The sequence below is a fragment of the Anomaloglossus baeobatrachus genome, chromosome 12, assembly GCF_048569485.1.
Source record: "Anomaloglossus baeobatrachus isolate aAnoBae1 chromosome 12, aAnoBae1.hap1, whole genome shotgun sequence".
NCBI lineage: Eukaryota > Metazoa > Chordata > Amphibia > Anura > Aromobatidae > Anomaloglossus > Anomaloglossus baeobatrachus.
Window position 1 is genome coordinate 111985941 of NC_134364.1, and position 27140 is coordinate 112013080.

Genomic DNA, 27140 nt, shown 5'->3' on the forward strand with positions numbered 1-27140 from the left:
ATAGATCACCTACAGACAAGCGGCCATGTTATATACATCACCTAAAAACAAGCAGCCATGTTATATACATCACCTAAAGACAAGCGGCCATGTTATATACATCACCAAAAGACAAGCGGCCATGTTATATACATCACCTAAAGACAAGCGGCCATGTTATATACATCACCTAAAGACAAGCTGCCATGTTATATAGATCACCTAAAGACAAGAGGCCATGTTATATAGATCACCTGAAGACAGGCGGCATGTTATATACATCACCTAAAGACAAGTGGCCAAGTTATATAGATCACCTAAAGACAAGCGGACATGTGATATAAATCACCTAAAGACAAGCGGCCATGTTATATAGATCACCTAAAGACAGGCGGCCATGTTATATAGATCACCTAAAGACAAGCGGCCATGTTATATAGATCACCTAAAGACAAACGGTCATGTTATATAGATCACCTAAAGACAAGCGGCCATGTTATATACATCACCTAAAGACAAACGGCCATGTTATATAGATCACCTAAAGACAGGCGGCATGTTATATACATCACCTAAAGACAAGTGGCCAAGTTATATAGATCACCTAAAGACAAGCGGACATGTGATATAAATCACCTAAAGACAAGCGGACATGTGATATAAATCACCTAAAGACAAGCGGACATGTGATATAAATCACCTAAAGACAAGCGGACATGTGATATAAATCACCTAAAGACAAGCGGTCATGTCATATAGATCACCTACAGACAAGCGGCCATGTTATATACATCACCTAAAAACAAGCAGCCATGTTACATAGATCACCTAAAGACAAGCGGCCATGTTATATAGATCACCTAAAGTCAAGTGCCCGTGTTATATAGATCACCTAAAGACAGGCGGCCATATTATATACATCACCTAAAGACAAGTGGCCATGTTATATAGATCACCAAAAGACAAGCGGCCATGTTATACATCACCTAAAGACAGGCGGCCATGTTATATACATCACCTAAACACAAGTGGCCATGTTATATAGATCACCTAAAGACAAGAGGCCATGTTATATAGATCACCTAAAGACAAGCGGCCATGTTATATACATCACCTAAACACAGGCGGCCATGTTATATACATCACCTAAAGACAAGCGGCCATGTTATGTACATAACCTACAGACAGGCGGCCATGTTATATAGATCACCTAAAGACAAGCGGCCATGTAATATAGATCACCTAAAGACAAGCGGCCATGTTATATAGATCACCTAAAGACAGGCGGCATGTTATATACATCACCTAAAGACAAGCGGACATGTGATATAGATCACCTAAAGACAAGTGCCCGTGTTATATAGATCACCTACAGACAAGCGGCCATATTATATACATCACCTAAAGACAAGCGGACATGTTATATACATCACCTAAAGACAAGCGGACATGTTATATACATCACCTAAAGACAGGCGGCCATGTTATATAGATCACCTAAAGACAGGCGGCCATGTTATATAGATCACCTAAAGACAAGCGGACATGTTATATAGATCACCTAAAGACAGGCGGCCATGTTATATACATCACCTAAAGACAAGCGGACATGTTATATACATCACCTAAAGACAGGCGGCCATTTATATAGATCACCTAAAGACAAGCGGACATGTTATATAGATCACCTAAAGACAGGCGGCCATGTTATATACATCACCTAAAGACAAGCGGACATGTTATATACATCACCTAAAGACAGGCGGCCATGTTATATAGATCACCTAAAGACAGGCGGTCATGTTATATAGATCACCTAAAGACAAGCGGCCATTTATATAGATCACCTAAAGACAAGCGGACATGTTATATAGATCACCTAAAGACAGGCGGCCATGTTATATACATCACCTAAAGACAAGCGGACATGTTATATACATCACCTAAAGACAGGCGGCCATGTTATATAGATCACCTAAAGACAGGCGGTCATGTTATATAGATCACCTAAAGACAAGCGGCCATGTTATATAGATCACCTAAAGACAAGCGGACATGTTATATACATCACCTAAAGACAAGCGGACATGTTATATAGATCACCTAAAGACAAAAGGCCATGTTATATAGATCAGCTAAAGACAAGAGGCCATGTTATATAGATCACCTAAAGACAAGCGGCCATGTTATATAGATCACCTAAAGACAAGCGGACATGTTATATACATCACCTAAAGACAAGCGGCCATGTTATATAGATCAGCTAAAGACAAGAGGCCATGTTATATAGATCAGCTAAAGACAAGAGGCCATGTTATATAGATCACCTAAAGACAAGCGGCCATGTTATATAGATCAGCTAAAGACAAGAGGCCATGTTATATAGATCACCTAAAGACAAGCGGCCATGTTATATAGATCAGCTAAAGACAAGAGGCCATGTTATATAGATCACCTAAAGACAAGCGGCCATGTTATATAGATCACCTAAAGACAAGCGGACATGTTATATACATCACCTAAAGATAAGCGGACATGTTATATAGATCACCTAAAGACAAGCGGCCATGTTATATACATCACCTAAAGACAAGAGGCCATGTTATATAGATCACCTAAAGACAAGCGGCCATGTTATATACATCACCTAAAGACAAGCGGCCATGTTATATACATCACCTAAAGACAAGCGGCCATGTTATATACATCACCTAAAGACAAGAGGCCATGTTATATACATCACCTAAAGACAAGCGGACATGTTATATACATCACCTAAAGACAAGCGGCCATGTTATATACATCACCTAAAGACAAGCGGCCATGTTATATACATCACCTAAAGACAAGAGGCCATGTTATATACATCACCTAAAGACAAGCGGACATGTTATATACATCACCTAAAGACAAGCGGACATGTTATATAGATCAGCTAAAGACAAGCGGCCATGTTATATACATCACCTAAAGACAAGCGGACATGTTATATAGATCACCTAAAGACAGGCGGCCATGTTATATAGATCACCTAAAGACAAGCGGCCATGTTATATACATCACCTAAAGACAGGCGGCCATGTTATATAGATCACCTAAAGACAGGCGGCCATGTTATATAGATCACCTAAAGACAAGCGGCCATGTTATATAGATCACCTAAAGACAAGCGGACATGTTATATACATCACCTAAAGACAAGCGGACATGTTATATAGATCACCTAAAGACAAAAGGCCATGTTATATACATCACCTAAAGACAAAAGGCCATGTTATATAGATCACCTAAAGACAAGAGGCCATGTTATATAGATCACCTAAAGACAAGCGGCCATGTTATATAGATCAGCTAAAGACAAGAGGCCATGTTATATAGATCACCTAAAGACAAGCGGCCATGTTATATAGATCAGCTAAAGACAAGAGGCCATGTTATATAGATCACCTAAAGACAAGCGGCCATGTTATATAGATCACCTAAAGACAAGCGGACATGTTATATACATCACCTAAAGATAAGCGGACATGTTATATAGATCACCTAAAGACAAGCGGCCATGTTATATACATCACCTAAAGACAAGAGGCCATGTTATATAGATCACCTAAAGACAAGCGGCCATGTTATATACATCACCTAAAGACAAGCGGCCATGTTATATACATCACCTAAAGACAAGAGGCCATGTTATATAGATCACCTAAAGACAAGAGGCCATGTTATATACATCACCTAAAGACAAGCGGACATGTTATATACATCACCTAAAGACAAGCGGCCATGTTATATACATCACCTAAAGACAAGCGGCCATGTTATATACATCACCTAAAGACAAGAGGCCATGTTATATACATCACCTAAAGACAAGCGGACATGTTATATACATCACCTAAAGACAAGCGGACATGTTATATAGATCAGCTAAAGACAAGCGACCATGTTATATACATCACCTAAAGACAAGCGGACATGTTATATAGATCACCTAAAGACAGGCGGCCATGTTATATAGATCACCTAAAGACAAGCGGCCATGTTATATACATCACCTAAAGACAGGCGGCCATGTTATATAGATCACCTAAAGACAGGCGGCCATGTTATATAGATCACCTAAAGACAAGCGGCCATGTTATATAGATCACCTAAAGACAAGCGGACATGTTATATACATCACCTAAAGACAAGCGGACATGTTATATAGATCACCTAAAGACAAAAGGCCATGTTATATACATCACCTAAAGACAAAAGGCCATGTTATATAGATCACCTAAAGACAAGAGGCCATGTTATATAGATAACCTAAAGACAAGCGGCCATGTTATATAGATCAGCTAAAGACAAGAGGCCATGTTATATAGATCACCTAAAGACAAGCGGACATGTTATATACATCACCTAAAGACAAGCGGACATGTTATATAGATCACCTAAAGACAAGCGTCCATGTTATATAGATCACCTAAAGACAGGCGGCCATGTTATATAGATCACCTAAAGACAAGCGGCCATGTTATATAGATCACCTAAAGACAAGCGGCCATGTTATATACATCACCTAAAGACAAGTGGCCATGTTATATAGATCACCTAAAGACAGGCGGCATGTTATATACATCACCTAAAGACAAGTGGCCAAGTTATATAGATCACCTAAAGACAATCGGCCATGTTATATAGATCACCTAAAGACAGGCGGCATGTTATATACATCACCTAAAGACAAGTGGCCAAGTTATATAGATCACCTAAAGACAAGCGGACATGTGATATAAATCACCTAAAGACAAGCGGCCATGTTATATAGATCACCTAAAGACAAGCGATCATGTCAAATAGATCACCTACAGACAAGCGGCCATGTTATATACATCACCTAAAAACAAGCAGCCATGTTATATACATCACCTAAAGACAAGCGGCCATGTTATATACATCACCAAAAGACAAGCGGCCATGTTATATACATCACCTAAAGACAAGCGGCCATGTTATATACATCACCTAAAGACAAGCTGCCATGTTATATAGATCACCTAAAGACAAGAGGCCATGTTATATAGATCACCTAAAGACAGGCGGCCATGTTATATACATCACCTAAAGACAAGTGGCCAAGTTATATAGATCACCTAAAGACAAGCGGACATGTGATATAAATCACCGTAAGACAGGCGGCCATGTTATATAGATCACCTAAAGACAAGCGGCCATGTTATATAGATCACCTAAAGACAAACGGTCATGTTATATAGATCACCTAAAGACAAGCGGCCATGTTATATACATCACCTAAAGACAAACGGCCATGTTATATAGATCACCTAAAGACAGGCGGCATGTTATATACATCACCTAAAGACAAGTGGCCAAGTTATATAGATCACCTAAAGACAAGCGGACATGTGATATAAATCACCTAAAGACAAGCGGACATGTGATACAGATCACCTAAAGACAAGCGGTCATGTCATATAGATCACCTACAGACAAGCGGCCATGTTATATACATCACCTAAAAACAAGCAGCCATGTTACATAGATCACCTAAAGATAAGCGGCCATGTTATATAGATCACCTAAAGACAGGCGGCCATATTATATACATCACCTAAAGACAAGTGGCCATGTTATATAGATCACCAAAAGACAAGCGGCCATGTTATACATCACCTAAAGACAGGCGGCCATGTTATATACATCACCTAAACACAAGTGGCCATGTTATATAGATCACCTAAAGACAAGAGGCCATGTTATATAGATCACCTAAAGACAAGCGGCCATGTTATATACATCACCTAAAGACAGGCGGCCATGTTATATACATCACCTAAAGACAAGCGGCCATGTTATATACATCACCTAAAGACAAGCGGCCATGTTATGTACATCACCTACAGACAGGCGGCCATGTTATATAGATCACCTAAAGACAAGCGGCCATGTAATATAGATCATCTAAAGACAAGCGGCCATGTTATATAGATCACCTAAAGACAGGCGGCATGTTATATACATCACCTAAAGACAAGCGGACATGTGATATAGATCACCTAAAGACAAGTGCCCGTGTTATATAGATCACCTACAGACAAGCGGCCATGTTATATACATCACCTAAAAACAAGCAGCCATGTTACATAGATCACCTAAAGACAAGCGGCCATGTTATATACATCACCTAAAGACAAGCGGCCAAGTTATATAGATCACCTAAAGACAAGCAACCATGTTATATAGATCACCTAAAGATAAGCGGCCATGTTATATAGATCACCTAAAGACAAGCAACCATGTTATATAGATCACCTAAAGATAAGCGGACATGTGATATAAATCACCTCAAGACAAGCGACCATGTTATATAGATCACCTAAAGACAAGTGGCCGTGTTATATACATCACCTAAAGACAAGTGCCCGTGTTATATAGATCACCTAAAGACAGGCGGCCATATTATATACATCACCTAAAGACAAGCGGCCATGTTATACATCACCTAAAGACAAGTGGCCAAGTTATATAGATCACCAAAAGACAAGCGGCCATGTTATACATCACCTAAAGACAAGAGGCCATGTTATATAGATCACCTAAAGACAGGTGGCCATGTTATATACATCACCTAAAGACAAGTGGCCATGTTATATACATCACCTAAAGACAAGCGGCCATGTTATATAGATCACCAAAAGACAAGCGGCCATGTTATACATCACCTAAAGACAGGCGGCCATGTTATATACATCACCTAAAGACAAGAGGCCATGTTATATAGATCACCTAAAGACAGGTGGCCATGTTATATACATCACCTAAAGACAAGTGGCCATGTTATATAGATCACCAAAAGACAAGCGGCCATGTTATACATCACCTAAAGACAGGCGGCCATGTTATATACATCACCTAAACACAAGTGGCCATGTTATATAGATCACCTAAAGACAAGAGGCCATGTTATATAGATCACCTAAAGACAAGCGGCCATGTTATATACATCACCTAAAGACAGGCGGCCATGTTATATACATCACCTAAAGACAAGTGGCCATGTTATATAGATCACCTAAAGACAAGCGGCCATGTTATGTACATCACCTACAGACAGGCGGCCATGTTACATAGATCACCTAAAGACAAGCGGCCATGTTATATACATCACCTAAAGACAAGCGGCCATGTTATATACATCACCTAAAGACAAGCGGCCAAGTTATATAGATCACCTAAAGACAAGCGGCCATGATGTATACATCACCTAAAGATAAGCGGACATGTGATATAAATCACCTCAAGACAAGCGACCATGTTATATAGATCACCTAAAGACAAGCGGCCATGTTATATACATCACCTAAACACAGGCGGCCATGTTATATAGATCACCTAAAGACAAGCGGCCATGTTATGTACATCACCTACAGACAGGCGGCCATGTTATATAGATCACCTAAAGACAAGCGGCCATGTAATATAGATCACCTAAAGACAAGCGGCCATGTTATATAGATCACCTAAAGACAGGCGGCATGTTATATACATCACCTAAAGACAAGCGGACATGTGATATAGATCACCTAAAGACAAGTGCCCGTGTTATATAGATCACCTACAGACAAGCGGCCATGTTATATACATCACCTAAAAACAAGCAGCCATGTTACATAGATCACCTAAAGACAAGCGGCCATGTTATATACATCACCTAAAGACAAGAGGCCATGTTATATAGATCACCTAAAGACAAGAGGCCATGTTATATACATCACCTAAAGACAAGCGGACATGTTATATACATCACCTAAAGACAAGCGGACATGTTATATAGATCAGCTAAAGACAAGCGGCCATGTTATATACATCACCTAAAGACAAGCGGACATGTTATATACATCACCTAAAGACAGGCGGCCATGTTATATAGATCACCTAAAGACAGGCGGCCATGTTATATAGATCACCTAAAGACAAGCGGACATGTTATATAGATCACCTAAAGACAGGCGGCCATGTTATATACATCACCTAAAGACAAGCGGACATGTTATATACATCACCTAAAGACAGGCGGCCATTTATATAGATCACCTAAAGACAAGCGGACATGTTATATAGATCACCTAAAGACAGGCGGCCATGTTATATACATCACCTAAAGACAAGCGGACATGTTATATACATCACCTAAAGACAGGCGGCCATGTTATATAGATCACCTAAAGACAGGCGGTCATGTTATATAGATCACCTAAAGACAAGCGGCCATGTTATATAGATCACCTAAAGACAAGCGGACATGTTATATACATCACCTAAAGACAAGCGGACATGTTATATAGATCACCTAAAGACAAAAGGCCATGTTATATAGATCACCTAAAGACAAGAGGCCATGTTATATAGATCACCTAAAGACAAGCGGCCATGTTATATAGATCAGCTAAAGACAAGAGGCCATGTTATATAGATCACCTAAAGACAAGCGGCCATGTTATATAGATCACCTAAAGACAAGCGGACATGTTATATACATCACCTAAAGACAAGCGGCCATGTTATATAGATCAGCTAAAGACAAGAGGCCATGTTATATAGATCAGCTAAAGACAAGAGGCCATGTTATATAGATCACCTAAAGACAAGCGGCCATGTTATATAGATCAGCTAAAGACAAGAGGCCATGTTATATAGATCACCTAAAGACAAGCGGCCATGTTATATAGATCAGCTAAAGACAAGAGGCCATGTTATATAGATCACCTAAAGACAAGCGGCCATGTTATATAGATCACCTAAAGACAAGCGGACATGTTATATACATCACCTAAAGATAAGCGGACATGTTATATAGATCACCTAAAGACAAGCGGCCATGTTATATACATCACCTAAAGACAAGAGGCCATGTTATATAGATCACCTAAAGACAAGCGGCCATGTTATATACATCACCTAAAGACAAGCGGCCATGTTATATACATCACCTAAAGACAAGCGGCCATGTTATATACATCACCTAAAGACAAGAGGCCATGTTATATAGATCACCTAAAGACAAGAGGCCATGTTATATACATCACCTAAAGACAAGCGGACATGTTATATACATCACCTAAAGACAAGCGGCCATGTTATATACATCACCTAAAGACAAGCGGCCATGTTATATACATCACCTAAAGACAAGAGGCAATGTTATATACATCACCTAAAGACAAGCGGACATGTTATATACATCACCTAAAGACAAGCGGACATGTTATATAGATCAGCTAAAGACAAGCGGCCATGTTATATACATCACCTAAAGACAAGCGGACATGTTATATAGATCACCTAAAGACAGGCGGCCATGTTATATAGATCACCTAAAGACAAGCGGCCATGTTATATACATCACCTAAAGACAGGCGGCCATGTTATATAGATCACCTAAAGACAGGCGGCCATGTTATATAGATCACCTAAAGACAAGCGGCCATGTTATATAGATCACCTAAAGACAAGCGGACATGTTATATACATCACCTAAAGACAAGAGGACATGTTATATAGATCACCTAAAGACAAAAGGCCATGTTATATACATCACCTAAAGACAAAAGGCCATGTTATATAGATCACCTAAAGACAAGAGGCCATGTTATATAGATCACCTAAAGACAAGCGTCCATGTTATATAGATCAGCTAAAGACAGGCGGCCATGTTATATAGATCACCTAAAGACAAGCGGCCATGTAATATAGATCACCTAAAGACAAGCGGCCATGTTATATAGATCACCTAAAGACAGGCGGCATGTTATATACATCACCTAAAGACAAGCGGACATGTGATATAGATCACCTAAAGACAAGTGCCCGTGTTATATAGATCATCTAAAGACAAGCGGCCATGTTATATACATCACCTAAAGACAAGTGGCCATGTTATATAGATCACCTAAAGACAGGCGGCATGTTATATACATCACCTAAAGACAAGTGGCCAAGTTATATAGATCACCTAAAGACAATCGGCCATGTTATATAGATCACCTAAAGACAGGCGGCATGTTATATACATCACCTAAAGACAAGTGGCCAAGTTATATAGATCACCTAAAGACAAGCGGCCAAGTTATATAGATCACCTAAAGACAGGCGGCCATGTTATATAGATCACCTAAAGACAAGCGGCCATGTTATATAGATCACCTAAAGACAAACGGCCATGTTATATAGATCACCTAAAGACAAGCGGCCATGTTATATACATCACCTAAAGACAAACGGCCATGTTATATAGATCACCTAAAGACAGGCGGCATGTTATATACATCACCTAAAGACAAGTGGCCAAGTTATATAGATCACCTAAAGACAAGCGGACATGTGATATAAATCACCTAAAGACAAGCGGCCATGTTATATAGATCACCTAAAGACAAGCGATCATGTCAAATAGATCACCTACAGACAAGCGGCCATGTTATATACATCACCTAAAAACAAGCAGCCATGTTATATACATCACCTAAAGACAAGCGGCCATGTTATATACATCACCAAAAGACAAGCGGCCATGTTATATACATCACCTAAAGACAAGCGGCCATGTTATATACATCACCTAAAGACAAGCTGCCATGTTATATAGATCACCTAAAGACAAGAGGCCATGTTATATAGATCACCTAAAGACAGGCGGCCATGTTATATACATCACCTAAAGACAAGTGGCCAAGTTATATAGATCACCTAAAGACAAGCGGACATGTGATATAAATCACCGTAAGACAGGCGGCCATGTTATATAGATCACCTAAAGACAAGCGGCCATGTTATATAGATCACCTAAAGACAAACGGTCATGTTATATAGATCACCTAAAGACAAGCGGCCATGTTATATACATCACCTAAAGACAAACGGCCATGTTATATAGATCACCTAAAGACAGGCGGCATGTTATATACATCACCTAAAGACAAGTGGCCAAGTTATATAGATCAGCTAAAGACAAGCGGCCATGTGATATAAATCACCTAAAGACAAGCGGACATGTGATACAGATCACCTAAAGACAAGCGGTCATGTCATATAGATCACCTACAGACAAGCGGCCATGTTATATACATCACCTAAAAACAAGCAGCCATGTTACATAGATCACCTAAAGACAAGCGGCCATGTTATATAGATCACCTAAAGTCAAGTGCCCGTGTTATATAGATCACCTAAAGACAGGCGGCCATATTATATACATCACCTAAAGACAAGTGGCCATGTTATATAGATCACCAAAAGACAAGCGGCCATGTTATACATCACCTAAAGACAGGCGGCCATGTTATATACATCACCTAAACACAAGTGGCCATGTTATATAGATCACCTAAAGACAAGAGGCCATGTTATATAGATCACCTAAAGACAAGCGGCCATGTTATATACATCACCTAAAGACAGGCGGCCATGTTATATACATCACCTAAAGACAAGCGGCCATGTTATATACATCACCTAAAGACAAGCGGCCATGTTATGTACATCACCTACAGACAGGCGGCCATGTTATATAGATCACCTAAAGACAAGCGGCCATGTAATATAGATCATCTAAAGACAAGCGGCCATGTTATATAGATCACCTAAAGACAGGCGGCATGTTATATACATCACCTAAAGACAAGCGGACATGTGATATAGATCACCTAAAGACAAGTGCCCGTGTTATATAGATCACCTACAGACAAGCGGCCATGTTATATACATCACCTAAAAACAAGCAGCCATGTTACATAGATCACCTAAAGACAAGCGGCCATGTTATATACATCACCTAAAGACAAGCGGCCAAGTTATATAGATCACCTAAAGACAAGCAACCATGTTATATAGATCACCTAAAGATAAGCGGCCATGTTATATAGATCACCTAAAGACAAGCAACCATGTTATATAGATCACCTAAAGATAAGCGGACATGTGATATAAATCACCTCAAGACAAGCGACCATGTTATATAGATCACCTAAAGACAAGTGGCCGTGTTATATACATCACCTAAAGACAGGCGGCCATATTATATACATCACCTAAAGACAAGCGGCCATGTTATACATCACCTAAAGACAAGTGGCCATGTTATATAGATCACCTAAAGACAAGCGGCCAAGTTATATAGATCACCAAAAGACAAGCGGCCATGTTATACATCACCTAAAGACAAGAGGCCATGTTATACAGATCACCTAAAGACAGGTGGCCATGTTATATACATCACCTAAAGACAAGTGGCCATGTTATATACATCACCTAAAGACAAGCGGCCATGTTATATAGATCACCAAAAGACAAGCGGCCATGTTATACATCACCTAAAGACAGGCGGCCATGTTATATACATCACCTAAAGACAAGAGGCCATGTTATATAGATCACCTAAAGACAGGTGGCCATGTTATATACATCACCTAAAGACAAGTGGCCATGTTATATAGATCACCAAAAGACAAGCGGCCATGTTATACATCACCTAAAGACAGGCGGCCATGTTATATACATCACCTAAACACAAGTGGCCATGTTATATAGATCACCTAAAGACAAGAGGCCATGTTATATAGATCACCTAAAGACAAGCGGCCATGTTATATACATCACCTAAAGACAGGCGGCCATGTTATATACATCACCTAAAGACAAGTGGCCATGTTATATAGATCACCTAAAGACAAGCGGCCATGATGTATACATCACCTAAAGATAAGCGGACATGTGATATAAATCACCTCAAGACAAGCGACCATGTTATATAGATCACCTAAAGACAAGCGACCATGTTATATAGATCACCTAAAGACAAGTGGCCATGTTATATAGATCACCTAAAGACAGGCGGCCATGTTATATACATCACCTAAACACAAGTGGCCATGTTATATAGATCACCTAAAGACAAGAGGCCATGTTATATACATCACCTAAAGACAGGCGGCCATGTTATATACATCACCTAAAGACAAGCGGCCATGTTATCTACATCACCTACAGACAGGCGGCCATGTTATATAGATCACCTAAAGACAAGCGGCCATGTAATATAGATCACCTAAAGACAAGCGGCCATGTTATATAGATCACCTAAAGACAAGCGGCCATGTTATATAGATCACCTAAAGACAGGCGGCATGTTATATACATCACCTAAAGACAAGTGGCCAAGTTATATAGATCACCTAAAGACAAGCGGACATGTGATATAGATCACCTAAAGACAAGCGGCCATGTTATATACATCACCTAAAGACAAGCGGCCATGTTATATACATCACCTAAAGACAAGCGGCCAAGTTATATAGATCACCTAAAGACAAGCGGCCATGATGTATACATCACCTAAAGATAAGCGGACATGTGATATAAATCACCTCAAGACAAGCGACCATGTTATATAGATCACCTAAAGACAAGTGGCCATGTTATATAGATCACCTAAAGACAGGCGGCCATGTTATATACATCACCTAAAGACAAGTGCCCGTGTTATATAGATCACCTAAAGACAGGCGGCCATATTATATACATCACCTAAAGACAAGTGGCCATGTTATATAGATCACCAAAAGACAAGCGGCCATGTTATACATCACCTAAAGACAGGCGGCCATGTTATATACATCACCTAAACACAAGTGGCCATGTTATATAGATCACCTAAAGACAAGAGGCCATGTTATATACATCACCTAAAGACAGGCGGCCATGTTATATACATCACCTAAAGACAAGCGGCCATGTTATCTACATCACCTACAGACAGGCGGCCATGTTATATAGATCACCTAAAGAGAAGCGGCCATGTAATATAGATCACCTAAAGACAAGCGGCCATGTTATATAGATCACCTAAAGACAAGCGGCCATGTTATATAGATCACCTAAAGACAGGCGGCATGTTATATACATCACCTAAAGACAAGTGGCCAAGTTATATAGATCACCTAAAGACAAGCGGACATGTGATATAAATCACCTAAAGACAAGCGGCCATGTTATATAGATCACCTAAAGACAAGCGACCATGTTATATAGATCACCTAAAGACAAGTGCCCGTGTTATATAGATCACCTACAGACAAGCGGCCATGTTATATACATCACCTAAAAACAAGCAGCCATGTTACATAGATCACCTAAAGACAAGCGGCCATGTTATATACATCACCTAAAGACAAGCGGCCATGTTATATACATCACCTAAAGACAAGCGGCCAAGTTATATAGATCACCTAAAGACAAGCAACCATGTTATATAGATCACCTCAAGACAAGCGACCATGTTATATAGATCACCTAAAGACAAGTGGCCGTGTTATATAGATCACCTAAAGACAGGCGGCCATGTTATATACATCACCTAAAGACAAGTGGCCATGTTATATAGATCACCAAAAGACAAGCGGCCATGTTATATACATCACCTAAAGACAGGCGGCCATGTTATATAGATCACCTAAAGACAAGAGGCCATGTTATATAGATCACCTAAAGACAAGCGGCCATGTTATATACATCACCTAAAGACATTAGGCCATGTTATATACATCACCTACAGACAGGCGGCCATATTATATTCATCACCTACAGACAGGCGGCCATATTATATAGATCACCTACAGACAGGCGCCGTGTTACATACATCACCTACAGACAGGCGACCATGTTATATACATCATCTACAGACAGGCGGCCATGTTATATATGTGACGCCCCCTGGACTAGTCAGGGCATCACAGGGTACTGCACTTTCTGCTCTTTAGTGCAGGGCTCAACCCCAATGGTTCTGGGTTCCCAACCGATGGTACTGCCTCCATCAGCGTCCAAATCCCAACCACACCTCACACCACACCCTGTCAGACACACCAGTGGGCTTCCTAGCTGGAATAGGGACCTAGGGGTCAGGCAGACTGGTGGGAGGGAAGTGGTCAGAGTAGTGTTAGCCCTCGAGAAGTGAGGAGCTGAGGGAGTAGTGGTTCCCTGGGAGTTACAGGATGGGTCGCAGACGGTGGTCTGGGCCCGGAGGAGTCGGAGACTCAGTCGCAGGGTATTGAGGCTGGGTGCCTAGACCCGGTCTTGGAGGATGATCAGCAGCTCGAGTCTAATAACCTGTCCGGAATCAAAAGCACAGCGGGGTACAGGACCCTAGGTCGGGGAGTAGCTTAAGGCAACCCGGCAATTAACCTGTGGGGGATAGTGACTTTATGGTCCCCAAGAAGCTCAGAGATCAGGGGCACTAGCACAACGAGGGGGCTTTCCAACCCGTGGCTTTGAGAGCACAGCTCCACTACCAACAAGTAGGGAGCGGGGCCCGGACAGCTTTAAGCCAACGGGCCACCAGAACACTGCTAATTTGTGCATGGAGGCAGGCTCCGGATCACCCGGCAGTACTATAGGGGACAGATACCCGGACGGGCTCCCACAAGAGGGCAGCGGCACCCAGAGACTTGGTTTACCTTGTTGTCAGAGTCTACTTTTCGGTCGCATCATCACCAACACTGCCTGAGTGAGTACATAAACCTCCCCTGCTTCCAACCAGAGCTGCGCTCCCCCTACACCAGCATCTTACCATCCAGAATCCCGGGGCCTCCCCTACCCGTGGAGGGAATGTCATCTGGCTGTCCCCACTCCATCTTCCCCGGGTACTGCTATCGGCAGCGGCAGTACTCCCCTTACTGCGAACCACGGGTGGCGTCACAAACTCTTATCCCCTGTAAATACCCCCTTTTCATTTGAAGTGGCCGCAAGCTCCCGGGGTCTGGAGACCCTCAAGCTACAGCAGCAACCCCCGTATCCGAGCGGTTCAACCGCTGCAGGGGCGGCACACCTCAAATCTCTGGCGTCACGAATAGGATTCGGACTGGGCCCACTAACCTGTGTGACGTTGCACCTTGAAAATCCAAGCTGCGGTGTCAAAGTTACGTTTCCGCCATTTTTGGCGCCAAAACGCCATCTTCCTGACCAAAAGCGCGCGAAGCCGGAGTTCCACCCCTCGTCCTGAGAGAGTGGCTGGAAAAGGAAGTTCCCAGGGTTCCCCGGCGTGAGAGTGATTAGCTGACGAAAACCAAGGGGGCGTGACGGGATGTAGCAGCAGAAGTGGAGAGAGGGATGCCAGGACTCTGCCATAAAGTTCCTGGACACCGCAGAGGCAAGATGTCTGAGAAGCGTGACTGTTCAGCAGTGGATGCTGCTCCCAGGCGGCTCCCTGGATCGAGATGCGGAGGGCGGTCGCAGCGGTGTGGGCCCGAGAGAAAGAAGCCCTGCGTGTGGAGCGGGTAAGCAGAAGCCCAGCTCTGGTTGACCCACCGCCACGGCCACGTCGCCTTCGACAACAGCTGCCATCAAGACGCTGCAACACCGGCAGCGGATTCCTCAACTCCGGCTGAGGACCATCAGGCCGCAGATCACGATCAAATTGTCCCGGTTCTCATGGAGTCGGGCCCGGAAGAGATGGAGGAAGAAGATTCGGGTTCCAGTATCACGGAGGCTGCCTGTGTGCCACGCTTTGGAGGAAACTGTTACAGAGTTTCTCTGTCGTCACGGTCGGTGCCGGAGTTAATGATGATGGAGGTGGAGGAAGAGTCCACCTCAGATGATGAAGCCCCGGCTAATACAGTCGAGGTTGTGGTGCCGATATGCCGACGCTGTGGCCTGCCAGAGCGTGCCTGGGAAATGCTCAACTCTAAGGAACCAGCTCTGCAAGTTGCTGTAAGTTGGAAAATGACTGTTTGGACTTGTCACCTTTGCTGAACGTTCTCCGGTGTTAAGTTTAAGTGGAGAAGGCCGTCGGGGATTGGTTGAAGAGGGTCCCTGGTGGAAGGTGACAAAAGAGTTCATGCTGCAAATAGACTGTGCCCTCCTTGTTGACCATTTTTCCATGCTCCATTTAAGGTAAAAAGGCCATCAGGGTCTTGGATGGTGCGGCGCTGGTAGACGGTACCATGGGCCCTCGATGGAGGTTGGCACAATGGGTAACGGCTACCAAGTTACTCAGGATGGTTACCAGAGTTATTTTTAAACCTTCAGGACTTTTACTCCGTCACGGACCCAAAAGTAGGAAGCAGCGGGTTACAGGTTGTTCTGGTGGCGGCGGGTTGAAGGGAGAGGGACAATGGGAATGGACTGTTGCAGGAAGGGGCTGCAGCAGAGTAGGCTGAGCCACCGGCTAACGCTACAACCATTAGCATTCCCATGGTTCTCATAATAAAAATGAACTCTAAGAGTTTGGTTATGTAACGTTTAAGTGATGTGCCTCCCCTGTGCGGGATGAGAAATTGTGAATTAAAAATGTTTTCTTTTTCAGTTAAACAAAAATAAACCTCTGGGTTTCCTGTAGCTCGGAGACGAGCTACGTTTAACCAAGGGGGAATGTGACGCCCTTGGACTAGTCAGGGCGTTACAGGGTACTGCACTTTCTGCTCTTTAGTGCAGGGCTCAACCCCCATGGTTCTGGGTTCCCAACCTATGGTACTGCCTCCATCAGCATCCAAATCCCAACCACACCTCACACCACACCCTGTCAGACACACCAGTGGGCTGCCTAGCTGGAATAGGGCCGCCCACCTAGGGGGCAGGCAGACTGGTGGGAGGGAAGAAGTAAGAGTAGTGTTAGCCCTCAAGAAGTGAGGAGCTGAGGGAGTAGTGGCTCCCTAGAAGTTGCAGGTTGGGTCGCAGACGGTGGTCTGGGCCCGGAGGAGTCAGAGACCTGGTCGCAAATTATTGAAGCTGGGTGCCTAGACCCGGTCTTGGAGGACGGTCAGCAGCTCGAGTCTAATAACCAGTCCGGGGCCGAAAGCACGGGGGGGTACAGGACCCTAGGTTGGGGAGTAGCTACAGGAAACCCGGCAATTAACCTGTGGAGGATAATGACTTTATGGACTGTCCCCAAGAAGCTCAGAGATCAGGGGCACTAGCACAACGAGGGGGATAGGGCTTTCCAACCCACGCGGCCCACAGAAATCCCAAGCATGAGCCCTGGAGAGTGCAGCTCCACTACCAACAAGTAGAGAGCAGGGCCCGGACAGCTTTAAGCTAACGAGCCAACAGAACACTTCTAATTTGTGCACGGAGGTAGGCTCCGGATCACCCGGCGGTACTATAGGGGACAGATACCCGGACAGGCTCCCCCAAGAGGGCAGCGGCACCGAGAGACTTGGTTTACCTTGTTGTCAGAGTCTGCTTAGCAGTCGCATCATCACCAACACTGCCTGAGTGAGTACATGAACCTCCCCTGCTTCCAACCAGCGCTGCGCTCCCCTACACCAGCATCTCACCATCCAGAGTCCCGGGTCCTCCCCTGCCCGTGGAGGGAACGTCATCTGGCTGCCCTACTCCATCTCCCCCGGGTACTCCCATTGGCAGCGGCGACACTCACCTTACAGCGAACCACGGGTGGCGTCACAAACTCTTCTCCCCTGTAAATACCCCCTTTTCATTTAAAGTGGCAGCAAGCCGCCGGGTCCGGAGACCCTTGAACCAAAGCAGCAACCCCCGAATCCAAGTGCTTCGACCACTGCAGGGGCGGCACATATACATTACCTAAAGACAGGCGGCCATGTTATATACATCACCTAAAGACGGGTGGAAATGTTATATACATCACCTACAGACAGGCGGCCATGTTATACATCACCTACAGACAGGCGGCCATGTTATACATCACCTACAGACAGGCGGACATGGTATACATCAGCTAGAGACCGGCAGCCATGTTATACATCAGCTAGAGACCGGCAGCCATGTTATACATCAGCTAGAGACCGGCGGCCATGTTATACATCAGCTACAGACAGGCGGACATGGTATACATCAGCTAGAGACCGGCAGCCATGTTATACATCAGCTAGAGACTGGCAGCCATGTTATACATCAGCTAGAGACCGGCGGCCATGTTATACATCAGCTAGAGACCGGCAGCCATGTTATACATCAGCTAGAGACCGGCAGCCATGTTATACATCAGCTAGAGACCGGCGGCCATGTTATACATCACCTACAGACAGGCGGCCATGTTATACATCAGCTAGAGACCGGCGGCCATGTTATACATCAGCTAGAGACCGACAGCCATGTTATACATCAGCTAGAGACCGGCAGCCATGTGATACATCAGCTAGAGACCGGCGGCCATGTTATACATCAGCTAGAGACCGGCAGCCATGTTATACATCAGCTAGAGACCTGCAGCCATGGTATACATCAGCTACAGACCGGCAGCCATGTTATACATCAGCTAGAGACCGACAGCCATGTTATACATCAGCTAGAAACCAGCAGCCATGTTATACATCAGCTAGAGACCGGCAGCCATGTTATACATCAGCTAGAGACCGACAGCCATGTTATACATCAGCTAGAAACCAGCAGCCATGTTATACATCAGCTAGAGACCGGCAGCCACGTGATACATCAGCTAGAGACCGGCAGCCACGTGATACATCAGCTAGAGACCGGCAGCCACGTGATACATCAGCTAGAGAACGACAGCCATGTTATACATCAGCTAGAGACCGGCAGCTATGTTATACATCAGCTAGAGACAGGCAGCCATGTTATACATCACCTACAGACAGGCGGACATGGTATACATCAGCTAGAGACCAGCAGCCATGTTATACATCAGCTAGAGACCTGCAGCCATGTTATACATAAGCTAGAGACAGGCAGCCATGTGATACATCAGCTAGAGACCGGCAGCCACGTGATACATCAGCTAGAGACCGGCAGCCACGTTATACATCAGCTAGAGACCGACAGCCATGTTATACATCAGCTAGAGACCGGCAGCCATGTTATACATCAGCTAGAGACCGGCAGCCATGTTATACATCAGCTAGAGACAGGCAGCCACGTGATACATCAGCTAGAGACCGGCAGCCACGTGATACATCAGCTAGAGACCGGCAGCCATGTTATACATCAGCTAGAGACCTGCAGCCATGTGATACATCAGCTAGAGACCTGCAGCCATGTGATACATCAGCTAGAAACCTGCAGCCATGTTATACATCACCTATAAACCGGCAGCCATGTGATACATCAGCTAGAGACCGGCGGCCATGTTATACATCAGCTAGAGACAGGCAGCCATGTTATACATCAGCTAGAGACAGGCAGCCATGTTATACATAAGCTAGAGACAGGCAGCCACGTGATACATCAGCTAGAGACCGGCAGCCATGTTATACATCAGCTAGAGACAGGCAGCCATGTTATACATAAGCTAGAGACCGGCAGCCACGTGATACATCAGCTAGAGACCGGCAGCCACGTGATACATCAGCTAGAGACCGGCAGCCATGTTATACATCAGCTAGAGACCTGCAGCCATGTTATACATCAGCTAGAGACAGGCAGCCATGTGATACATCAGCTAGAGACCGGCAGCCATGTTATATATCAGCTAGAGACCTGCAGCCATGTTATACATCAGCTAGAGACCGGCAGCCATGTTATACATCAGCTAGAGACCGGCAGCCACGTGATACATCAGCTAGAGACCGGCAGCCATGTGATACATCAGCTAGAGACCGGCAGCCATGTGATACATCAGCTAGAGACCGGCAGCCATGTTATACATCAGCTAGAGACAGGCAGCCATGTTCTACATCAGCTAGAGACCGGCAGCCATGTGATACATCAGCTAGAGACCGGCAGCCATGTTATACATCAGCTAGAGACCGGCAGCCATGTTATACATCAGCTAGAGACCAGCAGCCATGTGATACATCAGCTAGAGACCGACAGCCATGTTATACATCAGCTAGAGACCGGCAGCCATGTGATACATCAGCTAGAGACCGGCAGCCATGTGATACATCAGCTAGAGACCGGCAGCCATGTGATACATCAGCTAGAGACAGGGGTCTATAGCGCTTATATCATGTTGGCAGTACTGCAGACAATGATAGCAACAGACGCTCCAGACCGCCGATCTGACTGACTGTCAGCAGTGCTGTCGATGTGACATCAGTACTGAAAAGATCTGCAAAGACCTAGTGGCTTACTGGCGCCTTTCAGTCTGTTTCCGAGACTGGAAACCAGGTTTAACTTAATAGATAATTATAAATTCAGCTCCATTACTTTTTATCTGTGCAAGCATTTATCAAATGCATGAACATTTGCATGTTGTTGACCTACATAGCGTTCTGTGGATTTGGAGGAAACTGATCCTGTCCTCACCAGACTATTCAATGTGACGATCTAGTGAAAAGAATGAGCAATGGCCCCTACTGAGCAATTGTGAAATACATGATATCCCTGCCCCAGCACGGCTGTACGTTATATAACTGTGTGATTATAGCGAAATTATATCATTCAGATTATACCCACCCCGTGCGAAGAAGATAGCAGAGGTGTTAATACTCCTCTTATCATGGCAGCCCAGATACCAGACAGATTGAAATATGATTAACAATACGGGACGGCAAAATAAGTCCAATTATTCTAATTTTAAAGGGAACCTGTCACCTTGAAAATGGATGTTGTAGAGTAGGGGCAGCTGATCAGATTGATATACATATTGTTGGGGGAAAGCATGTTTTCTTCATTGATATCCCTTGTTTGTATGAATAAGTCCAGTGGGTGGTCTGCAAGAGTCCAGTGGGCGGTCCTATCCAGTGATTGACAGTCTTTTCTGTATAGCTATGCATGTACTGTCAATCAGTAATGACCTTCTCGATTGTCCATTTTTTTGGCCAAACTGACCAATTAGTGGAAGAAGACACGTCACACCCAGCTCAGAGATCCGATTATGAACCTATTGCGTAGGGCATATTCAGATCCTAAACTAAATTTTCCCCCAAAAATGTTTTAAAACAGATTTACACAATACCTCAAACTGAGGAGAAAAGAACTGGTCGACATGAAGGTCTGTGTGTGTGATTGGTGGCCAAAACGGTCTACGGGCTCAATAGACACTAACTGATTTTAAGCTATGTCTTGGTGGGAACAAAAAGAGAGCAACTATTCCCATTTAGGGGGAAGTTTGACAAAAAAAAATTGGGGGGCTTGACAGTGATGTCCAAATGAATAGGTTAAAAAAAAAAGAAAAAAAAAACATTCTTGGAGGGGAGAATGACAAAAAGACCCTCAATGATTTATATGACATGTTTCATTTTAAAGAGCATATTTCACTGGATTTTTGTATTCGTCACATCAGATTGGCGCCACTCCACTGATTCTGGAACAGTTTTTCTTTTTTTGCTGCGCCCCTCCGTTCCAAAGTTATGCCCCTCGGTAAGAATGGTAGAAATTTTCCATTCCGAAAGTTTTCTGTGAGCGTTTGCTTTTTTTGCCATTGGTGCTGGCCAATCAAAACACGGCCACGCCCACAGAGAAGTTCCCTGGTGTACACCCAGTTGGCTAAAGGGAAAATATTTGCCGTTATTACCGCATAATTTTGGAACGGAGGAGCACAGAAGAAAAAGTAAAACTGTTCCAGAATCAGTAGAACAATGCCAATTCGATATAACACTTGGATAAAATAAAAAAAAATCCAGTGACACATCCTCTAAGTATAATTTTGAGATAAAAAGTTGTATATAGAAATGTTGACCCACCTTTGCTGCAATTGTTGCTGGTGTTATGTGTGAAGATGAACTATCTTCTGTCGATGCAACACCGCTATCCTTCTTCTCTTCCTCTTCTTCCTCACATTGAACTCCTTTGTCTTCTGTCTGTTTGTGAGGACTTGTCGTTGGTGGAGGAGAGAGCGGCGGTGGCGGAGAGGGCAAATCTTCCAGCTCATCGTGAACTTCTTTTACTTTTACAATGGCGTCCCTCAATAGGTCTATAGCGTGAGGTAGGGCTGGCAGTATAAACTGAAAGCATTCCTAAAGAAAACACAAAGCCAACAAAAAGGTTACACCCTACAACTCAAGACCAAATACATGTTACTTAAGTCTATCACCTATATAAGTGATCGAATTCTGATGGCTTTAACCACCAGGGCCCAGTGAATTTTCGAGGACAGCAAACCCAAATTGCTCTGGTCACTATTTGCCAGCAGCATCTATAGCTGGGATCAATGGTTTGACCTGCCTAGATCCACAACTATCATCCCTAGATTTCCAAAGGGGTTATCCTCGCAAAACAACCTCTTGTCCTAAATATGGAAACCTCCTTTTAATTTAACCCGGCTATTACAATCTGAATCCACAACGATTTTCAAATCTTTGTGGGACAACCCCTTGTCCTAAATACACAACTCACAAAAAGTTGATGATCCTAAAATACCCTTTTAATCTTTTCAGGTTGACTCAACGTGACCTTCTCTAACCTCTTGAATGCACATGTCCAACTGTTCAATATCTCAGTACTTTTTTCACGAGTTGTTCTATTCTAACAACACTTAATTGCAAAATTCACAATAGGTGTTTGATCCATGAATCCAATAAATTTCATCTTCAGGTAGAATTGGTACTAAATCGTCCTCCTCATCAAACTGTTCACATTTTGACATCATAAGACCAAGGCGACACCTAATAATTGATCAACAGCACCTTGCCATTATGAGGCTTCAAGCAGGATGTTCTCAGATGGAAGTGGCCATTGAGCTTAGAGTATCACCAGCAGGTTGTACAGAGATAAAGAGAGACTGGAAGACTCATAGAAAGGCAGAAAACTAGACATCCTTTAGCTACATTCCTCACCAAATTACCACTTCATAGTAAACAATGCCTTGTGATTAAGACAACACAACTCCAGGCACATTTAAGGGAGGTGAGAGGCCCCAAAGTGTCATGTCACCGCATTCAAATCATTTATATCAGCTTGGTCTTCGTGGTTGACGACCTGCAAGGGTACCTGACCACACCACCAGGCACAGGCATCACCTACGCTGGATGGGAGACCAGTAGGCCCCAGTGCTGTTCACCGATGAAACTGGATTTATGATCTGAAATGATGGCCATCAACGATGGAGACATCATGGGAGCGACATGCGTCAGCCACTGTTGTCGCCAGATGAGCCTTTGGTGGTGGTGGTGTTACAGTATGGACAGATATGTCTAGTCAATTCAGTAGTGCCCTGCACTTTGTGAATGGTTACTACTACTTGAACATCATTAATCCAGTAACATTGCCTTTGCAAGAACCACACAGGCCTAATTTCATCTTTATGGATGACTATGCTCCAGCTCATCAAGGTAGCATCATTAGGGATACTGAAGACTGGAGAACCTCAAATGGAGCGGCTGCACTTTCTCCAGACCTGAATCTCATAGAAAACTTATGGAATCAGCTGAGACACTGTTTAGAGGTTTGTAACTCTGTACCCCAGAACCTCAATGACATGAGAGCCACCCTTCAAGAAGAGTGGGATACCATGCCTCACAGACAATAACTCAACTTGTGACCAGCAGGAGACGTCATTGTCAGCTGGAAATGATGCTCAAGGCCACATGAAAAAAATACTGCGACACTGACCTTTTTGAGGGGTAAACCAAACACTTTTGGTGGCTTTTGTTTCAATAAATTGCTTGAGATGAGGAAATTACCAGTGCATGCGTGTACATATATGTCCGACTGTCATGATAAAATATCGCTGTAGAGTGAACTTTTTATATTTTACATAAATTTCGCCCGAAAGTCCAACATCCCTAAATTTTTGAGAGTAGTGTATGTAATCCCCTTTTTGACTTGATCATAGCCGTTACAATCTGTATCCAAAACGATCATCCATAGCTTTTCAGTGGCCATCTTTGCAGAACAAACCCTTGTCTTAAATATGAAAGCCCTTTTTCGATTTGTACAAAGCCCTTATAATTAGGATCCATAGATTTTCGAAGGGGTTATCTTCAAGAATCAAACCCTTCTCTTAAATATGGAAACCACCTTTTAACCTGTCTATGGCAGTTACAATCTGGATTCACAACAATAATCCATAGATTTGCAAAGGGGTTTGCAAAGCAACTCCTTGCCCTACATCTGCAAATCCCCTTTTCATCTGTCAACGGTCATTACAATCTGGATCCATGGATTTTTCAAAGGGGTTATTTTCGCAAAACAACCCCTTGATGTAAATATGAAGACCCCTTTTGACATGTCCATGGTTATTACAATCTGGATCCACAGATTTTCAAAGGTGCTATGTTTGTATAACAGCCCCTTGTCGTAAATATGGAAACCCTCTTTTGATTTGCCCATAGTCATTAGAATCTGGACCCATAGATTTCAAAAGGGGTCATCTTCACGGAACAACTCCTTGTCCTAAATATGGAAACCCACTTTTGCTCTGTCAATGGCCAGTACATTCTCAATTCATGGATTTTCACAGGGGTTATCTTCACAAAACAACCCTTTGACCTAACTATGGAAACCCCCTCTTGACATGTCCACGGTTGTTACAGTCTGAGTCCACAGATTTTCAAAGATGCTATGTTCGTGGAACAAACCCTTGTCGTAAATATGGAAACCCTCTTTTCATTTGTCCATAGTCATTACAATCTGGACCCATAGATTGTCAAAGGGGCCATCTTCATGGAAAAACTCCTTGTCCTAAATATGGAAACCCACTTGGCCAGTCTCAATTTATGGATTTTCAAAGGAGTTATCTTTGCGAAACAAACCCTTGACCTAAATATGTAACAGGCCAAAAGAGGTTTCCAAATTTACATCAAAGGGGGTTATCTTCGCAAAACAACACCTTGACCTAAATATGGAAACCCCCTTTTGGCTTGTCCATGGGCTGTTACTATCTGGAACATAGATTTTAAAAAGGTGCTACAACCCTTGATTTTTCTAATGTCCTATAATCTGGATCCAAAGAATTTCAAAGGGGCTATCTTTACGGAACAACCCCTTGTCCTAAATAAGGAAACCCCTTTTTGGCCTGTCCATGGCTTTTACAATCTGAATCCATAGATTTTCAAAGGTGCTACAACCCCTTGTTGTAAATATGGAAACCTTTTTTTGACTTGTCCATGGTCACTACAATCTGTATCCATAGATTTTCAAATAGGTTATCTTCACAGAACAACCCCTTGTCCTAAATATGGAAACCCCCCACCTTTACCTGTCCATGGCCGTTACAATCTGAATCCACAACGAACATCCATGGCTTTTCAAAGGGGCTATCTTCGCATAACAACCCCTTGTCCTAAATATGGAAACCTCCTTTTAATCTAACCATGGCCATCACAATGCCAAGAACGGAGATTGAAGGATGACTATTGATTCCTCGGTCTACTGCAAGGAACATAAATTCTACTCACATCCCCAGATGAACAAAGTGATATTTTACATATCACACTGCCTTCAGTAGCCAATTTGCAATTATTCTAGCTCTATAGTTTGAAAGGTAATGTTTAACCCTGGGCACTGTAATGTACAATGGAAATTAATTAAGAAAAGTGAAACGCTACCGACTACCGTATCACACCACAAGAAGGATTGTTTGCATAAAAAGAGAAAGAGACTTGTACGCCTTTTTTTCCCTTTTTAAAGGCACAAGAAATGCTTTGAAAAACCATAATTAGCGGGACTTTCACTACAGGCAAAATTAGACATTGGAGTTACGGAGAAATGATTTATTGGCTATCAAGTCCTCATTTATATTTTAGCCCACAGGAAACAATGAAGCCATTAACGTCACAGCTTTCATTTCAGATATGTAAGCTGTGGGAAAAATAGGTAAGGCATAAAAAGGGGGGGAAAAATAAAATTAAATTTTATGTCCTTGGTTTTGTTTTAAAGTCATTTTTTCCTATTGTACTTGTCTTTTTCTATACTATTTTTGTTTACTTTTCTTAATAAATGCCCTCTCCCGCCGAAGCCATCTATTGCCCTCCTACTATCGGTTGCATCATCATTTCTACGATATATAAAATATATTTGATCTATAGATTTATATGTATATATACATATATTTAGCTCTCTCTCTAATATATATAAATATATATATATATATATATATATATATATATATATATACCGTATATATATATATATATATATATATATATATATATATATATATATATATATATATATATATATGTGGTGCCCCATCTTGGGTAAGAAAGAGGCCATCTACCGATTCACGTACCAAAAACCTGCAGAAACCCAATTGTTACCTCAAACACTAGATCAGGGCCGGGGCA

General features: G+C 43.0%; 1 protein-coding gene across 34 annotated transcripts in view; it reads right to left on the reverse strand.

Annotated features, from left to right (window-relative positions):
- Positions 1–27140, reverse strand: part of GPHN (gephyrin) — a 360949-nt gene that overhangs the window by 155024 nt on the left and 178785 nt on the right. For all 34 annotated transcript variants that reach the window (XM_075330398.1, XM_075330420.1, XM_075330424.1 and 31 more), the window contains exon 7: positions 22599–22871. In XM_075330398.1, coding sequence (XP_075186513.1) covers positions 22599–22871 — 273 coding nt within the window. The remainder of the gene's footprint in view (positions 1–22598; positions 22872–27140) is intronic.